The 21,492-nt window shown below is 52.7% G+C and overlaps 1 protein-coding gene across 2 annotated transcripts in view; it reads left to right on the forward strand.

Annotated features, from left to right (window-relative positions):
* The window catches only part of DPYD (dihydropyrimidine dehydrogenase), a 499,545-nt gene that overhangs the window by 327,656 nt on the left and 150,397 nt on the right, over positions 1-21,492 (forward strand). For both annotated transcript variants that reach the window (XM_037153081.2, XM_053655907.1), the window contains 2 exons: positions 9,541-9,609; positions 13,699-13,782. In XM_037153081.2, coding sequence (XP_037008976.2) covers positions 9,541-9,609; positions 13,699-13,782 — 153 coding nt within the window. The remainder of the gene's footprint in view (positions 1-9,540; positions 9,610-13,698; positions 13,783-21,492) is intronic.

Here is a 21,492-nt window from a genome sequence, read left to right on the forward strand (position 1 = left end):
ACATGAGAAGTATGTAAGTACGGCTTGAAGACCATTTCTTGATTCTAATTAGGTCACATCGCCTTTCCAGTGCCTTCATTTGCCAGGAAATGTGAGCGTGACGGGGACTTTGTTGCACACCCTGTTTCGGGTTTATCGTGTGCAGACGAGGAGCCAATGCCGGCACACCCGTTATGCTGCTGTATAAAGTTGGTGCCAGTGGCTTTGGAAGAGGCCCCGCCCTCTTCTCTGTCGTAAATCACGGTGGCAGCCTTCTGAGAAGGAACGTTTTGACCTGGAACTCAGAATCCGGTGAAGCCCTGAGATGTTCACGGAAGGCCGGGAGCACCTCCAGGGGGTTCCTCAGTTTCAGCAGCCTGTTGAGGGAAGGGAGTCATTTATCAACACTCAGCGCTACAGTGAATGTTTCATTCATGGCGTTGCATTCATCACCACCCTGAAAGGTGAAGCCTGGAGAGGTGTGTTTCCAGGCCGTTTACCAAGGTCGCCCATGCTGGCAGAGGTGGCAGCTGAAGGTGGAGGAGGAGGAAGCCCACTTACCCAGGGAATGAATTAGGGGGGGCGGGGGCAGAAGGGTCTGATTGCGGGGAGGGAGCCAGGCGTGGGAGGTGCCTGCGGGGGAAGAGGCAGCAGGGCGGAGAAGGGGGAGGCTGCGCTCATTTGCTTCCTCATTCTCCTGCTTCTCACTCAGCGCCCGCCCCCGCTGGTCCCCAGGTGGGCACTGAACGAGACCATTCCCCGGGGAGCAGGGTGGTGGCTGAGCAGCTGCAGAAGTGATCAGGAGAGGCGGGACACTTGTGTCCCAGGCAGAAACTCTTGTGTCCCAGGCAGAGCGCGGGAGGAAGGAACATGTCCAGCTTTGTGGCTGGAAGGCAGGTGGACCTCCCAGGTGCAGGGAGTGTCTTTTCTGCCACCCGCTGCCCTGTCCTTCCCTGACCCCACGTTGCACTTGGTCCCAGCACTCTGCTGTGTCCTTAGCCTGTCGTCTGGTCACAGCAGTGGCCCTGACCCTCGCCCGGCCCTCCCAGCCAGGGACGAACGCAAGTCTGGGGCCCACAGTTCCTACCTACGAGCTCTTCTAAGTAGGAAACAATTTAACCTCAATTCTAACAAAACAGTGTCAGCCAAGAAACATAATTTAATTTAAAAAGGGTCCTGGATATAAATGTTTCTAGCATTTAATGAAATCTTAAAATGATTGCTAAAAATCTATAAAACATAAAACAATGCATAACATTTCCTTCTGTGGAGCTGCCTCTTTTCTGAAACTGCATGAACTGACAGACACATTCAGCCCGCACCGTGACTCTGCAGAAAGGTCAAAGGGCACAGCAAAAGGATGCCTTCCACCCTTTGCAGTGGCGTATTTTTAAAAGTCTTATCTGTGAACGTTTAGAACCAAAGGATCGCCCTGCTCTGAAATGTCATTGTTTGCTCTCTCCCCGAATCGGAGGAAATGGCAAATCTGAATATGACATTATTCCCTTAGCTATAAAAATAATCATCGAACTTCACGAAAAGTCAATGTCAAATATATAATAGCACCGTGTAATTCTCAGAATAATCCCTATGAAGTAAGTCCGGGAAACCAGCGGATTCCGATTCCGAGATCCGGCAGCCGACGCGGGAGGAAGTGGCGTGTCCCTATCTGAGTGTGCCTCCCCCGGGGCGGGGTCCCCCGCCACCCACCCACACAAACACCAGCACCCCTCTGTACCCGGGACAGACTCCTGCACTGGCAGGGTTTCTGTCCCGCTGAAGGGAGACAGACGTGAAACATGGGAACTAAGAAGATGCTACTGAAGAAAGCGCCATGAAAAGGAAGTGGAGTTGGGGGGGGGGATGTCATCGCAGATGGTGTGCCACCCGACAGTGGCAGCGGGGAGGGCCCGAGGGCGTCCAGGAAGGCCGGGCGAGGCGGAGGCGGAGGCCGGGCAGAGGCTCCCGGGCTGCACCGTGCGTTCCACGGCGAACCGAGGTGAAGCTCTTCCTGCAGAATCCCGGTGGCGCAGGGACGCAGGGTGGGCGAGGACGAGGTTGTGTGTTTCTGGGAGGCCTTGGCTTCTTACATTTAACAAACGTCTATTGCATTTTAAGAGTTCTTTTATTTATTCCTTGTGTCCACAAGTATTCGGTGAGTCCCTAACATGTGTCAGGCACGTTGTGAATAGAACAGGCAATCCCAGCCCACAGGGATGCGTGTTTGCTGAGATGGGTGGCAGTGTGTGTCCCCCAAGATGCTCCCCAGCCCCCCGTGGGCACCCACGACCCAGGTCCACTTCCCCAGCAGGACCACCCAACTGCGGCGTGTGCTGCGAACGTGCAATCCCGTGAGTGAGAGCCAGAGAACTCCCTCTCACAGAACAATCACAGAACACGGCATTTACGTCAAATTTTCATTTGGGAATTTGGAGTCTTTACTGAAAATGTTTCAGTAACCTTCAGGGTACCCCGTGCTATATGCACGTACCCCAGGAAGAAGCGCCCCAAGTATTTCGTGTGCTGCTCTATCTACTCTGGGTAATCACCACGAGAGCTTCCATTGTGTTAGTTATCAGCCTATTAACTTACAAAGGCAGTTCGTTAAGTGCACACTGGTGATGGCCCCTAAGTAGAAAGGGTTGAAAACCGGGAACGTGGACCCTTCACGACATTTCCAACCAGCCCTCTCTGTGCCTTTGCAAGCCCGTGTCCCCGAGTGAACCAGGTCGGCACAGGCAGCCTCCCGTGACCTTTTAACTAAGAGCAAGGTCAGGTATCGTCCACAGGCTTCCTGCGGGGAACAGTTCTGTGCGTGTGTGTGCAGCGAATTCAGATCTTAGGACTTCCATGGACTCACTGCAGCCCCGGGGAAGGGTCGGCTTGACGGGACCACCCAGACCTGGTTCGACAGGGTCTGTTCGAGTCCTGCCAGGGAGACAGGAAACGGCTTACAGCTGTGCAGACACGCGGTGCTCATGGCCGTCCATACATGTGCTGCTTCTCCATGCCTGCGGTCTTCATGCATGCAGCGCTCCATGCCTGCAGCCAGGACGGCAGTCTTCGTAGGGTGGAGCCAAGAAAATATTAAAAAGCAGGAGGCCATCCTTCCTCCCACAGTTATTAAGTGCCCGTTCGGCGCTCTGCTGTGCTGCACTGAATCGCGATGAAGGGGAATGAACATCAGCATGTTCCCAACCGTGTGGAGTGAGAGGAGACAGTGGTATCGATGAGCAGACAGCCGGGCGCCTCGCCCTCGAGTCCCCGGTGACAGCAGCAATTCTGGGTCCAACCTCGCAGAGGTGACAGGATAGAAATGAGCTCTGCGTCGGCCCTGGAAGAGTGAACGGAGGGGGACATGCGGTCAGGGAGCAGGGAGGTGCCATTGGACGACCAACGGCACAGAAGCGCGGCAGCCTGCAGGGACCTGTGGTGACAGTGGCCGCAGGGGACTCTGGCGTGCCGAGATCAGGGGCCGATCCTACCGTGCCCACTCCACCCAGTGTTCCTTCCGTAGCATGTTTGCGTCATTAGGAAACGGTGAACCGTCTCGTCGGCTTTGCTCACCTGATCTCCCCTCCAACTTCGTGGTTTCCGGGCAGTTCCATCCACCTGTCTCGCTCAGGTGGTGTGTGTGGAGTTAGGCTGGATTAACCCACCGGGGAGAACAGAAGTAAGAGCAGCCCTTGAGAAGGACGGTAATAAAAATAGGCCCACACTGAATTAAATCCTCCAGGTGTAAAAACAAACCCACAACTTGGTCTATGAGGATGCGATTAAGAAACATGAAAAATGATTTAGAAAAACATTTACAGTGGGACAGTGCAGCATCTGTATCTCCTCTTATTAGCTGAGCAACCATGAGCAGTTATTTATCGTGAATTAAGGTGCTTTCCTTTTTCCCTACCTGCAGAACGAGGCTGGTAATTTCTAGCTGTCACGTTGCTCTAAGGGTTACAGATGTTGTGTGGCATGGTTAACACCGGGCCGGGCACCTCCGAGCCCTCACTGCCCTGGTTGTCCTCACTCCAGTGGTGCCAGTTAGCTGTGACTACGTGACGAGACACAGATGTAGTGAGTTGAAGCAACCATCGAGTGACACACGGTTCGGTGTGTGAGCAGTTAGGGGGCTGAGCTAAGCCGTGTCCTTCTCCTGGTCTGCACTGCCTTCACTCCATCTGTAACCAATTTGCAGGTGGGCGAGGGGCCGCTGGTCTCTGGTGGCCCCAGCAGGGCGGCTCAGCTCTGTCCCGGTGGTCCTGAGTCCTTCGGCAGCCTACACCAACTTTATCACACGCCGGGCAGAACAGGCGGAGGCCCAGGCCCCTCTGAGCCTCAGTGGGGCACAGACACGTCCCCTCTCCTACATGCCATCAAACAGAAAAGCCACACAGCCAGCCCTGACCCACGGGTGGGTGAGGGCGTCCCCCACTGCCCCGTCACGTTGCGGAGGAGCGTGGGACAGGGAGGGCCACTTTTTTCCAAATAATTGACCACAAGAGGGTTGAGGATGCAAAATCAGCTAGACTCCCAAAGGCACACCGAAAGGATAGGCAATCAATATGGGGTGGCCTGGATGTAGTAGAGGGAGGCTTAGAGTCAGAAGACCAGCTCGTAATCTTCGCCTCTGCTCTCGATTAACGTGGCCCTGGTAAAATAATTTAAATCACCCGTGCCCATTGTTCTCAGTATAAGGTTTTCTAAATTCAACGTGATTGTGTGGAATAAATGAGGTGGTGTGTATGAACATGTGCATTAAGTGTAAGTACATAGACGAACATAATGGGTCACTGTTCTTCGATGGTAAGGGCCCTTCATAAATGACAGGAGGTGCTCAGGCCCCCTACCACCTGCCTGTCCTTCCTTCTCTCTCTAGAACGTAGAAATTTACTTACGTTTAGGTGTTGGGATTGGTAATAAAAAGGGTGCACCACTTGGAATTTCTCTTCTCAGACACCTCTGTTCATATTCCTTTGAGGCAAATATTTATTGAATTCCAACTAGGTACAAGGTATAATACTGGGTGCTAGAGATATAAGGATGAAAAATGGGCCCTTGCCTATAAACCTTGGTTCTCTGTTGAAAAACAGAGAGCAATTTAACACAGTGTAATTGCACTGTGAGGTCTCAGAGTGGGGGCCCTGACAGCCAGGGGAGGCGGGGCTTGGGGAAGGCTTCCCCGGGGGGCGACGTCCAAACGTGAGTGGCAGTGCAGGGCAGGGTGGTCTGAAATTCAAACGCAGTGCCTGGCTGATTAGAAACCACTGAGTTAGCCCTTTGCCTGGACAAACCTGGTTCACCCCCGAATGCATCGGGCTCTGTCCTCCATGGAGTGTGATTACGCATTTTCCCCGAAGCTGCACAGAAGGGCTTGGGGTTCCTTCAACACAGCACCCCGTGCCCTCGCCCTGCGGTCCCTCCACCTGCAGCACGCTGTCCCCTGGCTGTCCCATCAGCCGTAAACGCCCACGGCTGGCTGCGGCATCGAGCGAGCGTCACCTCCCCGCGGTGCCTTCCCCGAGTCACGCAGGTACGAGTCGCCACCCCTTCCCTGCGCTCTCGCTCCGTCCGGGTTCACGCCCTCTAGTTATTTTTGTGTCAGTTTACACGTGTCTGCTCTCTTACGCCATATGCTCCGGGAGCCCAGGGCTCATTCCTTATTCACCCAGACACAAGGGGCGCACACGTGGCCAGGAGAGCAGAGAACACATGTTGCCTTCAGGACGCAGGTGCCACAGCGTGGCTGGAGCCAGGGCTTCGCCCCGGCCGTGTTCCACGGGTTAGAGAGCTGGGCTTCATCCTGAGGTTGAACCTGAAGCAGGGCTGCCTTCCTAGAAGGGCTGGGCAGACAGTATAGACTGAAACCAGGGACGGAGCACGGCGGGGGTCTTCCCTGAGAGACATGGTGGCGGGTGGGGACGTTGAGATGTGCTCTCCGGGGAGCGGTGCGGGCAACATGCTCAGACTTCCCTGCCCATGAGAATGACCTGGAGACCCTTGGAAGACTGTGCCGTCTGGGCCTCGCTGTGCGCAGATGAGCTCAGAATCCTCAGGGGTCTTTTTGTTGTTGTTATTCTTCCTCTCCCAGTGATTTCAATGCCTGGCCCACAGTGAGAGCCAGTGAGCCCCACGGTGAGAACGGGGTGCAGGCAGAGAGCAAACGGAAGCAGCTCCTCGTTTTCTGGGTTGGGACGAGAGGGTGGTATGGGAGCATATATGTAACGTGGAGGATACACAGCAACACACAGGTGGAGCAATTTGAACACATGGAATTAGGGTTAGGAGGTGGTTGGGATCACTGTTCTGGCACTTCAGAGAAAGCAGGTGGGAGGCACTGAGGGGTGGTCTGAAACCCCTGCGATCGTGGCACCCAGAGGACGTGTGAGAAGTGGCCCTGACAGGCCCACCCGTAAGCAGACCCTGGGGCCGCCCACAGGTCAAGGAGCGGGAGAAGGGGTAGGCGAGGAGGAGGAGGAGGAGGAGCGGGCTCTCTTGATGCTCACGTGGAGGAGGGGGGTGGTTACCGGTCCAGGTGCCATGAAAATTCCGGTGGGGATTCAGGCTGGAAAGTGCCCACTGCATTTGCTAGGGTGACCTGGGGGGACCAGCTTCTGGACACGGTCGGACAGTGGGCACGGACTGGATACGAGCTGGCTGACGAGTGAGGAGAGGGAGAAAGACGGGAGAGGGAGCGCCGCGGTTCGCGAGGCTCCTGAGTGCTGCTCGGTGCTGCTTTTCCCCTGGTCTGGTGGGAGATGTCTCCCACGTTCAGCGGAAACTGTGCCTGTTGTTTAATTCTCTGTGTTTGGAATAGTTGTACGAGCGAGGCATTGGTTGGTGCAAAAATACACGAAGAAAATAGCATACAAAGACAACTTGAAGAATGCCATTCCCACGCGAGAACATGAAGTCAACAGCGGCCACGAGAGGCGAGGAGTGCCGGGGGGCCTCGCTCTCCTGTCCCCTCCCCGCGTCTGTGTCCCAGGAAATCGGGCCAACCCCAGTGCCACTGCCCCGCCCCGCACTGAGTCCACAGACCACAGAAAATGCAGATGTTGCAGAGTTCGTGAATGTTTACTCAGCAGGGTTTCCTGTTTACATGTCTTTGAAAACCACTTGGCCCTTGCTTTTTTTTCCTTTCTCTATGTAATCTCAGGAGTGTTAGCGACGGTTTTGTTGAATCGCTTGACAAAATCTAACTTGTCTGACTGTAACCTACCCTCGTTCCCCTTTGTCACTTGGCAGTTTTTCCTACCAAAAATGTAGGTTGTCTGGACACTGAACTGCTGACCAAGTTCCCCCACAGGTGGTTCCCAGCCTGCTCTTGGGAACTCGAAGCAGTGCCGGCTGTGCACGCACATGTATGCAAATGTGTGCGTGCGTGTGTGTGTGTGTGTGTGTGTGTGTGAACAAGAATGAGAGTGAGCCTCGGCCGACAGAGACCGGGATCCCGTGAAGAGCCGGCCGGGAGCCAATAGGCAGGGTGATGTTGTTCCCCACCTCAGTTTCTGACCTCCTGCCGGACGCCCCCCGAAATCACATCTTCCACCCTGACCCCTCTAGTGAATTCTAAGCTCTCGTGTCCGGAGGCACGATGGGTGTCCTCTCTGACGAGCTGCCTGCCACATAGTTTCCATGTAAAGCGTTGAAATTGGATCTGTTACTGTTCTCTCACGAGGTTTCTTTCCCTGGGCTCTGTCCCCTCCCAGTCAAGTGTCTGCCACCCACCAGCGTCCCCTGCGGGTTCCCGGGGTCAGCTTTCTCTCCTCCGGATCCTTGGGACCCAGAGGGCAAGTGACGACTCTGAGCAGCCCCGACAAAGCCAGTGCACATTCAGACAAGTACAGACAAATACTTGTCCAAATCAAAATCGTCCTTTAGCAAAGGGGGGCCGTGCTAGTCACCAGTGGGGCGCAGGGATCAGTGGTCCGTGCGGCGACTTCCCCCTGGAGGAGGGCTGGCCCGCTGTGCCACCTCCACCCCCGGGCACCTGGGACACTCTGCAGGTGCACGGTCACCTGGGAAGTTAACCAGGGTTATTCTGTGGCAACTGGAGGCCTGTCTCTGTTCTGGTTGCCTTGATCTTGCTCCGTTTCCCACCCTGAAACTTCCCGAGTACCTGGGTCCGCGGCTGCTCCCCACTCTCCTCCCAGGGGAGCCGTCTCTGAAGCACAGCCTGTCATTCTCTTCCATCGGATCCTTGGGTCTAACCCCGCCCTCGAAGCCTGTGGGGCCCTGCCCCTTCCCTGCATCCTTATAGAACTGCCGAAACCACGTGCATTTCCGTGTGTCCACGTGACCGAGGAGGCTTCAGGTGTTTGCACACAGAGGCTCCGAGGGACCTGCCCCGGCCTCATGGCCTCAGGCTCGGCGCAGTGTCTGTGGCTGAGTCTCACGGAATTTAAGTGACAGTCGTAGCTACATAATCACCGACATGTGTGGGACACCTACTTGGGGCCGGAAAACCAAGGGGACAAATGTGCCAGCGACCTGGGCCTGGGGCCTGGCTGCCATCCCTCAGCTCGGTGGCCCTGGGCCACTGTGCCTCAGCGTCTCTGCCTGGACAATGGGGAGGAAAGTGCTGGGAACGGCTCAGTCGGGCAGGGAGGTCAAAGCCACCCAGACGGTGCCGCGCTAGCCACTGGCACTCTGGAACTCTTCCTGGTTTCTCCGGCTACCTTTCTAGCTGGGGCTTTACGATGCCCGTTTACCCAGCGAGGAAGTTCAGTGTCGCCCCCAGGGTGGGCCGTGCCGACCTCGGCGGAGGCTGGCCTCAGAGCAGGGTGGGACCACTCCTCTCCACAGCCGCCGGTGCCGGGGTCCTGCAGGGCCGTCCTCTGTCACCGACTTCCAACACACTGAACACCGTGATGCGCCGTGACCAGGCAGGGCCGGAGAGATGACGGAGGAGACGCTGGCTCATTTCTTCCCCCTGGCTTGACACCTTTCCCTGGGTCAGCAATCATATTAATAACCATTTCCGCACCATTGTATAACTGAGGCAGCCCTCCCCCCACACCCCCACAGACCCATTTATGTGATCCCCACTACTGTCTCCTGCGGCTGGCAAAGTCGGTGTGATCTTCATGTTAAAAACAAGGACACGGACCTGGCTGGTGTAGCTCAGTGGGTTGAGCGCAGGCCTGTGAACCAGAGGATCGCGGTTCCATTCCTAGTCAGGGCACATGCCTGGGTTGCAGGCCAGTTCCCAGCAGGGGACACATGAGAGGCAACCACACACTGATGTTTCTCTCCCTCTCTCCTTCCCTTCCCCTCTAAAGATAAATAAATAAAATCTTAAAAAAAAACGAGGACACAGAGGGTCAGAAAAGTCAGGTAACATGCTCACGTAATCAGAGGAAAACGAGGAAGTCTCCGGTACAGATCCTCCGCCTTTGCTTCGTCACGTCACCTGCTGTTTCAAACTGGTTTCTCTGCCAACAGGTGTGCGACCAACACGCACAGCACAGTTTGCCGCTGTGAATGTGCATGTGCACCTGCCCGTGAGCCCTCGTGTGTGGCGGCGTCACTGACTGACGCTGTTCTTCTCTCTCCCCCAAGGTCCTGATCGCCAGCCTCATGTGTCCCTACAGCAAGAGCGACTGGACGGAGCTCGCGCAGATGGCCGAGGTACGTGCGGTCCCCTCGGCGCCCCGGCGTTCCGGGTCTTCCATCTGCTCTTACTCGTTTGGCATAAAGAGCCTCCGAGGAGCCTAACCCGGTAGCAGTAAAACTGAGTGGGAAATGGTGACTTAAAACCCCTCTGTTACCATCCGTTTACTGACGGAGTTTTCACTCAAATGATGGACATGTGAATATAAAAAGAATCTATGCTATGAAAGTGGTCCCTTGGACTTCATGCACTCCTGAAAAATCCTTTATTCTGTGCATCCATTTACTCTGTGTTTGCATATTAAGCAAACTGTATATTCTGATGGACGTCACGGTAAAATTTAATTCTGCCTTTGAGAGTCCGACTTGGTCTTACCTTGCCTTTAGGGGAGCTAGTATGACAGGGAGAAGAGGAATTTTGAATATAAAACTCTTGAATGTTTACACTGTGAAAGGTTCGTTGAGTAGCATTCTGGTGTGATCGCAGCCACGCATGAAATGGGGGGACAAGCCCCTCCGGGAGGGAACCTCGCTCAGCGGGGTTTTCTGTAAAATCCGCTGAGTCCCGCCTGCTGCGCGCTGTCCAGGGGCCTCGAATTAGTGCTTCAAACAGGAAAACACGTTGACCATCGTACGCTGATGTCCATCGTGTGGCCGTGAAAAATGCCCTAGACGGGTCAGCTGGGGTTTCTCTGAGGCCTCTCAGGTACATGGAAGACTGAACCTAACGATACTCGTGCACGGACGACTCCGCATTGTCAACTGCTCTGCAGTTTTCGAGAGAGTTCAGAAGCGTTGATTTTACAATTTATTTAGATATCGCAAACCTGTGAGGGGGAAATTACTTCTGGGACTTGGGGGGTGAAATTAAACACGGTCAGTAATTGGCTTCGTGATCTCCCGAGTTGGGTCCATTTTCCACGTGTATTTACCTAATGGACCGTGAACCCCTCCACGGAGCCCGTGCCTGGCGTGAGCTGGGCCAATTTTAAGCTGACGATGATGAATGGCTTTATCACGCTGCCTGCTTCCCTGCCCTTCTGTGGAAGCAAATGCTTTAAAAAATGTTTTCCTCAGTGATGAGTCGTTAGAATTGCAAAGGTTACTTTGGAAAACGAAATAAAAACTTTTGTGTGAGTAACGTACTAACCAACGTGAAGCTGTTCTTCACATTTCTCACGTCGCGTATCTGTTTCTTGAACTGCAGTTTAATGGCATTTTCTAAGTTCTCACAGCCAGAAATAAAAGGGACGAAAGCAGGAAAGAGGGAAGGAAGGAAGGGGGGAGGGATAGAGGGTGGGAGGGGGAGGGGAAGGGAGGGGGGAAGAGCTCCCAGTTGTAAGCCCTTCATTTTAGTAGGTTTATTTATACTTCACGGAAGTGTGGTTCCTTCCAGAGTTTTTCACGTTTTAGAGATGAGGAGACTCAGGCGGTAGGTACTGAAATGATATGCCCACGTTCATGCAGCTCCTGTGTGGTCCAAGCGGGATTCAAACCCTCGAGTCCCGGCTCCAGAGCCCACATAGGTCCCTGGGTGGGAGACGGGGGTGTGGGCAGTAATGTCGCACCTCCCCCTCTGCCTTCACTGGAACCCTTCCGCGGAGAGTCCCTTAGGTGACCTAGAGCGAACTCCAGTATGAGACTGAGCCAGGGACTCGGGACTCACCGGGGTCTCGGGTGAGTCCAACATTCCGCGCTCACTCAGCACTTAAAGCTCTTCGAATGCCTAGAGCTGCCGGGAGCTGGCGGCGGCTGCCCTTCCTGGTGGTGGGCATCCTGCGAGGACGGCACTGCACAGAGGCCGGAGGGGCGTCCCCCGCCTGGGGCGCGTCCCCCTGAGCAGGAAGTCTGCGCCCCTCCCTAGGCCCTTCCAGGTGTGTTTGGTGGGTCAGTGTTTGTGTATCTGTGCAGTACCAGAGAAACTTTTCATGATTGGCCGCTGAAAAAAATGTTCAAGTGCATAGCTGGTTTTACGGGATTTTAATATTTACTCAAGAGGTTAGAAGTTTTAAGGATGTCGAGTGTTCTTAACATACCGTCACGACACCGGCCCCGGAATACGGGATTTCCAGTAAGTCACGGGAGTGGTCGGAACGCGGACGTTGGACGCCAAGTGCTCTTGAAGTGCTGTGTGCCAGCCACTGAGTGACCCAAACTCTCTGTGCCGTGGCGTCACCTTCGTAAAACGACAGCGGTGAGACTCCCACGCCAAAGAGCCCAGCACGGCGACTGGCACATTGTCAGTGCCCAGCACATGTTCTGATGGCCAAGCGTGAGCCTGCGCTTGTATTTTAGGAAGTACGTACGTAAATGCCACCTTAAGCTGTGTATTCCAAAACGTGATTGATGTGCTGTTGGCTGCTGCATTTCAGCTCAATAAAGAAGTCTGAAGGAAATGTTTGAACAAGCTCAGAAACTGTAAGAAAAGTGCAGTAGTGTATATGACGGCCGTGTACACCGTTTTAGATAAGGGGTCGTTCCCATGTGACATGGCGTTGCGGTTCATTGTATTATTACAGCTGACTCTGGGGTAGGGGCCAAGGTGAGCGGCTCACCCTGGGCGCCCGCAGTTCCTTAGCTGGCCTTGGACGGAACTCGGCTTAGTCATCAGCGCCTTGTCTGTGATCACCACCCAGTCAGCAGGGGGAAAATAGCATGATTTAAAGTAATTTTTTCAAGTAACAGGGAGCATTTTATTTTACTTATTTGTTTTTAGAAAGGGGAAAAGAGGGAGAAAAAGAGGGAGAGAAACATTGATTGGATGCCTCTCACACGCCCCACCCAGGGAGCTGGCCCACAACCCAGCCATGTGCCCTGACTGGGAGCTGAACTGGCGACCTTTCGGTTCGCAGGCCAGCGCTCAATCCACTGAGCCACACCAGCCAGGGCAACAGGAAGCATTTTAAAACTGATTTAGGGACGCAAAAACCATACTGAAACCCTGTTAGGAACCAGGCAGAATGAGCAAATGAACTCTCACAAGTGGGCAGAAGAAAAAGCTGACTCGCCGGTGAATGGCAATGGGTGAGAACATGGCTCCCTAGGGCTCTTCAGCCTGTTGGGTCCTACTGAAAATGCATAAAGCAAAAAGCAAAAACAGGCGAAAATTCTGAACAACCGGGAAGAAAAGAGAGGCCCCGAAGGAACAGCTGTTGGCCGTACACTTAGAAAACAGTGGACTTTTTGAAGCCGTTGCAGGGTTTGATAAACCTGTTACAATATTATGCAAAGGGATTTGAGTTTCTAGTTGATCTTACTTAAAAAGAAATTGTAGCGTCTGGGAAATTCTAGAAGTTAGTTGAAAGGATGCAAAACTTGAATCATTTAGTTTATCCTTCATTCCTAGAATTACTATGATCAAACTATAAAAAGTGTTTTGCTTATTCTTAGAGTTTTTCACAGAAGACTCCTCGAGAATTTCATGGTTCTCTGAGTGTTCTCGGAGTAAACTTGTTCATCTTGCAGGATAGGACCCCTCTGTACACAAATGCATTAATGAGTTTGTTGAGAAAGATTCCTATTTAGTTTTTAAACTAAGACAGAATCCCTGCGCTTCTAATTTCTGAGCATGGAACTTACAAAAGTACAGTAACATTGATTTTCAGTGAAAAACTTTTGAAATTTTACTTGGATTCCTTCCCACTGGCATTTTGCATTTTCTGTGCACGGCTGCCCACGGCCCCGGTTACCCAGGACCAGTGAGAGGCGCCCCCACGAAAGCAGATGCTGTGCAGGGCAGGGCAGAGCTGAGGTCGACGGACCTGAGGGAGCGGCGTCTCTGGACACCCAGGCTTGGCCTTTGGTTCCTGGGGTCTGGGTTCCTTGTGTGTAAAACGGGGACCCAATCATAGGACTCTAAGAAGTGGAGACACAGAGCCAGGGTACAGGGATCCGGGCGTGTCCCCATAGGGCACTCTACCAGAGCTGTGGTGGCCGTCACACACACCCCGCTGTGACAGCCAGGACAGGACACCCCTCACGAGGTGGCCATCCCAGAGAGAGCGGGGAGCTCAAATCTGACCAGGCGTTGAGTTATCCGTGATGAAAGCTTCCTGGCTCACGAATAAAGCTTTGTCTTTTCCTTCCTTTTCCTCGAACGCCCTCCAGGCTTCCGGAGCAGACGCGCTGGAGTTGAACCTGTCCTGTCCACACGGCATGGGCGAGCGGGGGATGGGCCTGGCCTGCGGGCAGGTAAGGACCTCACCTGTCACCTGTTCACCTGTCTGTCCGGGGGCCCTTGCCTGGTTACTGACTACACAGTGGGCACATCAGACTGGCTGGAGACGTCCAGGTCTGCACTGTTTGAACGGTCAGGGCTGAAGAAGTGGCAAAGGAAGGAAGCTGGAATTATAGCAATGGTTCGTTTTATTGAGGAAAACAGCACATTACCGCATTACGTGCTTGACAGGAAGTAACATCCTGAGGAGCCATTTCCCAGAGCGTCGAAGCAGGGTTAGCTGACTCCAGACTCAATGTTCTTTATTTCTTCCCGAAGCAGATCCCGTTTCCCGGGCGCCACAGACCGTACACCCTGCAGAAAACGCGTCGTTCGGGGCGATTTTGTAGTAAATGGGGCACAGTATAAATCGTGTTTTACATTTTTGAGCATCTGATCATTTTTCCCTAACGGCGTGTGGGGAGTCGCAAAGAGACTCGGATGCTATTTTTATTTTGGGATTCAATAAATGGAATCTTTGTGCCGAAGTGCCTTCAAGAGCCTAATGAATAAAATGTGGAAATATATGTTAATGGGTAGAAAATGCAGCATCTTCATGTGACTTGAGACCATGTTGTATGGTGGGGAGCCATGCAAAAGCTTGATGCTAAAAAGGTGAGCATTTTGCATCTAATTTAGCTTTCAAGCTCAGTGGGAAAAGGTGTGAATTCAGTGACGCAAAATGTTGTGATTTATGGCAAACGCCCTGGTCTTGGGAGGTTTGCTTTGATCTCCACATCTGCTACTTGCCCGCAGTAGGTGCCTGTACAGAGTAGCATCTTGTAAAAAATAGGTACTCAGTTCTTCCTTTTTTTTTTTTCAAGTTATCAGATTATTTGGATTAAACTCGGGGCCAAAGGCCCTGATCAGGAAGGGGAGACCTTCCTGCCTGTTCTAATGAACAGCGGCGGCTGCTCCCATATTAGCATTCAGGGAGGGTCGGCAGGTGTCTTGTAAATGTTTCGTTAGCATTCAGCGCAGATCTGTGAGGGAGGAAGAAACCATTGTGAAGCAGCAGGAGAGGAGGCCCTGGTCAGATGGTGTGGAGTGTGTTCTCTGCTCCATACAGGACGGCTCGCCCAGGAGACCAGTGCCTGCAGGCACAGAACGAAGCCCCAGATTGCCCAGTACCAGGCAACGTCACCACGTCACGTTGTGGCTTTCTGAGCCGTGGTTCCCTGACATCCCGGTCTGGGGGTCAGAGTGTGTAACTTAATTAAAATGGGGGAGGTCCCCGAAAGGGTGCCTGGAACTGGGTTCTCTCCCGCTCCCCTTTCCCGGTCTCTGAAACTCAGAACCAAACTAGTTTTCAGTCACGTGGATAGAAACAGCTTTGGAAAACTTCAATCCATCGGCTAATGGTTGTAAAGGAGAAATGATTTTACTGTATGTTCTTTGACCCCCAAATGGCAACTACTCTGCAGACCTTGACCTGATGTTGCCCAACCTTGACCTGACGGTCCAGGGAGGACGTTTGCCCTTCCCAGGGTCTCAGACGAGTCCCCCCCGGGGCATCATTGGGCCTCCTAGGTTTCTGCCCGGCCTTTGGCTGAGTGAGGAGGTTCTGACATTTAGCAGTTAAACATCATTTTCTGAAACTCTCCGCACACGTGTCCCCAGAACCCTGCGCTCGTATGCACGCTGAAGGAAGCGGGGACACTTCTGTTTTGTGTGTTCCTTGTCACGTCTAAAATGAAAGCCGAGTCTCCCCATTCGCCAAGTTTAGAAATTGTGTCCTGAGTTCTACTTGCTCATAAATTATCTAATTGGGAAACAAAGCACCCTTCATCATTTCTGCTCTGCTGTGATGGAAGCAGGCACTGCCTCAGGACACATGCGTGGTCAGTATTTTCAATGGAGGGAAGGAAGAATATAAGTGCATTGAAAGTAACTAACAGCTTTGCTGTAACGGTGGCTCTTGAGAGAGAGCACAGACCTGTCTGGGGCCTATTCATCTCCTTTACCTCCTCTTGCCCTTTCCCCACCCCCTGGTCCCTCGCTTCTTCCTCCCTCCCTGAGGGCTGTGACCTTGACCCTGCACGTCGGGGGTGGGGGGTGGGGGTGCAGACCTGTGCTCTGCTGGGGGCAGAGGAGCCGGCAGGGTATCACAGTACATTCTCTTCTCAAAACATCTGGTTTCTTCCACCTTGGTCTCAGATATTTTCTTGCAAATATGTAAGTGAAAAATACCGCCATTGCACCTGTGTGCTCCAAATTAACTATATGTGTATGTATTTAAGCCCTGGTTTGGAAGACGTTGTGGGGTGACGATGACTCCTGTAGGACTCAGGGGCGGGGGGGGGGAGGGCAAGTGTCCCTCTGTTGTCCTTCGGGAGACACCTCTGACTCATTAACCGGGTGTGTCTCACCAACCAACCACACTCTCCACGAGGAAAGAAAAAGAGTGTGTTGTGCGAGAATGGGCTCCAGGGTGGGGCTAGAGGCACCCTCTCCTTCAAGTCTGCGGTGACTAGAGATTGAATCCTTGTTGGCGCATTGGAATCTCCCTGCGGAAGAGCCCTGAGGGGCCACGGGGGTGTGACCGTCCTGGCCCCGGTAGGGTTCTCGTGGCCCAGCGGCGTGGGTGCCTTTTCGTAGGTGTGATTACTGAATGGTGCACCAGCATTTCAGGGATGGCCCCACTGGGTGGGAAGTCCCAAAGCAGCCGGGTCATCGGAGGGAGGACGGCCGTGGGCTCTCAGTTGGGCAAGGGCACAGGAGAACTCAGCGGTGCGGCTGTCACCACCGGCTGCATCTGCCGCCTCCCACCCCTCCGTCGATTCACAGCTGTCCTCTGCCTGCGGCTTCAGGAAATCCAGTATTTGACATTTTGTTTCTGTTTCTTACTGGATTCCACGCTGCTCTTCCGTCTTGTGCCTCTTTCCCCGGGTCTGTTGTTTTGCAGGTTCTGCCTCTGACTGTTCTTTCCTAGGGCTGGCTTTGTGCATTTTGTTACCTTGTTTCTGTCTTCGTGCCCCCACCCCCACCCCACCCGCCGAGCCCCCTGCTCCCTCTCTGCCGCACAGCCGCTGGCTTTGCTGTCCTTTCTCCTTCCGCCGTGTTGTCTCACTTGACGCAGAAAAGAGACTCACTCTGTGGCCTTCTTTCACAAGGTGTTAGGTGGCCGCGGGTTTTTCTCTCCTGTACAGGGGGGCTTCACTGCGTGTGCAGTGGTTCCTCCTGGCTTGGAGGGCCCCAGACACGCGTCCAGCAGAGCGCCAGGCTGACGCGGCAGAGATGATGAAAGCCACCAGCCGAACAGTCCCCCGAGGACGGGGCCCACCAGCTTCTCCCAGTGGGTCGGCTCCCCCCTCAGATTGTTTAGGGTTCCCATCTTTGTTCCACCGCTGCATCTGCTCCGCGGTGGCAGTTGTTCGGACCCTAATTCTTGCCTGTCTGTGCTTTCCCTTCCCATTGTTTTTCACGGATAAGAAGGTAATTCCAGTAGATGGACGTCCATGGAAGCAGTTGACACTCTGTCATTATCAGAGGGACTCTTGTGTGGCGGGAATGGTGTGGGCGCCCGGGACACCGGCGGTTCTGTCCTGCCGTGTCCGGCCTTCAGCTGGTCAGCCCCTCTGCCCAGGCTTCTCTCTCCTTCTGCGGACACCGCCACCTGTTCTCCTGCTTTACCCACTTTCTCCCCATGGCGCCTTCAGACCGAGCGCTGCTGTATGTGATTTAGATCTGTTTACAGAGGATGTTTCTCTGCCTAAATTCGCTGCGTTGGATGAGAAAGCACAAACCTCCTTGGCAGGAGACCCCCAGGAACACGCCAGGCTCTCTGGCCCCCAATTCTGTGCCGCCGACGGGACTGTGGGTTCCTGTTTACAAAGAGCCAATTTTAGTGTATTAGTGTGCATACTTAATAAACGTCGGTGAATTAAATCAAGGGCCGTAACTAGACTCTTCCTCTCATGGTATTTAGCTCTTTTTCCCCTTTGACTGTTGTTCTCTTTGTTTTTCCTGGCTCGGTTCTTTTTTCTTTTTATAAACTTACTCTGTTTGGGATCCTGTTTCTCCCGAATCACCTTTGGTTTTGTTTCTGTTCCTATTGTGTTTTTGATACTTTCTTTCTCCAGTTTTTTTCCCATTTTGTTCTATTTCAGAGCGATCGCCGTTTTTATTGTTCTTGTAGGGTTGCTATTTTAAATAAAACTGCTGTGCCTGCTCAGAAACGTGAGTGTGTGCCCTGTACCACCCAGGCGCCCCTCCGTCTCGGTGCCGGCCCCCTTTGGCGTGTTTGCCGTCTGTCCTTGTCCCAACGTCTCTGCATCCCCGGCTCTGTGTTTTCATCATCCTAATGTTTTTTCTTCTCTTGCCACTTTGAAATCTGCCCTTTAACTTTCTTCTGTATCAGTTTTCTTCCTTTTTTAAAAGACACAGTGACCCCTTTAATATCATTTTGCAAATGCCAGGCAGACATCTTCTCCTTCGTTATTTTTACCGGCTAGACCTTCAGAGTCCGCGCTCTATCGTGCTATGTGCCTGGGAGAAGGTGTCGGGGGCCCTGGCAGCCTCCGGAGGCAGTGAGATGCTCCCCAGACGTTCTCAACTACCTCCGCCTCCCGCTGCAGGTCACTTCTTCCCAGCTGGGGGAGAGGAGGGGAGGGGCAGAGGCCAAGGCTGTGAAGGTGGTCGTAAAAGTGGAAGGAGCTGCTAGACCAGAAAGAAACTGGTACAAGTGGGAACAAGGACCCTGTAAGGGTGTCACGGGGGGGACATGTTTTTGGTGACAGGATTGGAGATGAGAAGCTCAGAAAACCAAGCACAGGCTTGTTCCTAACAGGGCAGGGCTCTCAGGGTCAGTGCCACCAAGCAGGCCAGACCCGATGCGTGTGCCCCATTAGTTTCATCACTAACCAGCCCCACGGTGCGCCTGCGTTGGGTGCCTTTGACAGGTGCCCTGATTTTTAAAAGTCAGTATTATTGGTCTCTTGTGAGCCTTCCATTCCGTGTTTACCAACCAGATTCGACATATGACACGAACCCGTTAGTGATATTTCAAAATCAGTAGGTGAAATGATCCCAAACCGTTGCCACATGGTTTGACTTCTCTCCCGATGTCGTGGCCTCTGACGTCGTGAATAATCAAAGCTCCTCTCCCTCTGTGCTGCTCTCGTACAGAGCCTGCCATCTTCGAAAACCTCTTCTCCAAAAAGAAGCTGTTGGCTTACGAGCTAATGCGTTTCACTGACCCCTGGGCCCAGCACTTTCAGATCCCCCGGATGTGTCCAGTGGGAAGCGTGGCTGCCAGCTTGTCCCGTCTTCTGCGTGGGTGAGACAGTCTAAAATCGTTATGGGCAAGCCCCCATTTCAGTATAAATTCTGAGCCTAAGAGAGAAAGTGGCTAAATTGGGAGGGCTAGATTATATTTTTAAATCACTGTATACAGGGCTGAGCTTCGATGAGGAGGCTCGGACTAAATCTTGGACTCATTTTGGACTAAATCTTATGACATGAGTAGATAAACCCTTCCCCTCACCGACACAGTCGCCGGTGTTGCAGTGAAGCTTAATTTTACTGAGTTGAAAGGAACATTCGATTCCTTATCACTTCCTTCCCCCCTCCCTTTGGACACGCCCTCCTGCCGTCCTCACCTCTCCTCCAGCCCTCACGAAGAGCGACCACGTGCCTGAGACGCGTTTTACCAGATCCCATTTCTTTCTCATCTTTATCTCTTTTATTTCTTTACTGACATTTTTCTTCTCCTCCTGCTTAACTAGTATTTTCCTTGCTGGGCTCTGCCCCATGTGTTCTGATTCTCTCAGCGCCGTCATTCCCTCTTGGTAAAAACTTGCAGGATTGGCTCGTGTCACTGACAACTAACAGCTGTCTTTTTTTTTTATCTAAAAAAAGACACCTGGTGTATTATACACCAGGAAAGGAGGAAAGGGGTTACCATTCCAGGTCGACCATATGATTTAATTCTCAAACAGCCCTCTGAGCTGCTCCTACTATTTTTCCTATTTGGGGAGATAATGAAGCAGAAGCGTGAAAAGGCTGAGCAATCTGTACAAAGTCCGCAGCTCGGACACGGCCAAGTCGGGCCTCGGGTGGGGGTCTGCCTGCCCGTGACCCCCTGCTCCTTGCACCTGCTATAAGACAAGGCAGGCGTCGTTCACTAGCCTTCAGTCTTGCTTGAGAACAGGTGCTTCCTTCGCTGCAGCTTCCTCCTTCCCTAACTCTGACGGAGCATCACCGTGTCTGTGTGGGGTTCGCATCGTACAGCGTTAACGCCCTGACCCGTGTCCACCTCGCTCTGCAGCAGCATCCTAGTTCTGCGCACCAGCCACGGGCGAGCAGCTTTCACGTGCAAGTAACTCCCATCCTCGCTCTGATGCTGAAGTAAACGCCGTCCAAGGGCTGGGTGCACATCCCGTCCTGTTCATGCCTGTCCCGTTGCCCGACAGGTCCATAGTGTCCAGATAAAGGCCAGGTGATTGGCCACAGTGGGTGAGCCCTCCAGGCCCATCTGCTGTTTGGTGCCCCCCGTGCTACTGCGGTTTTCTCACTACACGGGGAAAGCAGGCCAGTCATCCTGCTCCTCCATGCAGGCCAGAGGGGGCCCTCACACCCCCCCCAAGTGGTCTGTTGGATGAGAACTCCTCTCAGTTTTACTCGTTTTTATTTATCCTCCTTCACAGGACTTGGGTACCAAACAGGAAGCAGGGCGATTTGCCTAAGCAGTGAGCTGTTTATTTTGTAGACGCCAGCACTCTGCATCCTTGAAAAGGTTTTGCAGGATTTTAAATAAATACTCCCCAGGAGCTTATGTTTTTATTTCGAATTCCAATTCGACAACATTTAATCCCTTGTTATGGCTTTGTCAGACTTTTAATTCAATTATTCAAAACATGAAACAAAAGCAAATAATTGTAGATAGCACACTAATATTAGCAGAATTAGCAGAGTGCCGAGAATTATTAAAGAGGACATTATGTTTGTTAATCGGGCATTTAATTTTGCTTCTGTTTGTTGAGGGAAAACATCCTCTTGGCAAGGAGTTTTTCAAAAACCTTAATTGTGGAAATGCGTCCTTAACAGCCATGAATAACATTGCACAAGCGGAGGCTGTTTGAAGCCCAATTAGCCAGAAAGCGCCCAGATTTCCATGTTAACTGTAGAATGACTGACCCGTACCCAGGGCGGTTGGTCCTCACCGCACGGAGGAAAGGCAGGCCTGCGAACCCGGCTTTAAAACCAGTGAGTGCTTATGACCCGGGGCAGGCGTCACCTCGCTGTTGAGGGGTCCGTGTGAGGAAGGGATCGCAGGGTGATCCATGAACATCCACACGAAACAGCAGAGAAAACATTCACACATGGCAGTCGGTGGGTATCACAGTGAATGGCGTGGCCACATGGGACTTGGTGAAGCAAACCATCACAAAAACAGGTAAAACAATAAAGGAAAAAACCATGTGATCGTCTCAGTAGATACAGAAACTACTGTTGGATGAAATCCAACAGCTCCTCCTAATGTTTCCAAAAAACCTTTGAAAATTATGAACAGGAAGAAATTTTCTTAAAGTGATGAAACAACTGTAGCAAATATCAATGTTAATGGTGAAATGCAGCGAGCTTTTTATTTTTATTTATTTTGTGTTTTTTAAAGATCAGATGTGAACCAGGATGCCTGCTATTTGCAAAACTCTTCTTCATTGTGCTGGACAGTCAATGGCAAA

This window comes from Artibeus jamaicensis, unplaced genomic scaffold (assembly GCF_021234435.1).
Source record: "Artibeus jamaicensis isolate MK-2021 breed Jamaican fruit bat unplaced genomic scaffold, CSHL_Jam_final scaffold_1689, whole genome shotgun sequence".
NCBI lineage: Eukaryota > Metazoa > Chordata > Mammalia > Chiroptera > Phyllostomidae > Artibeus > Artibeus jamaicensis.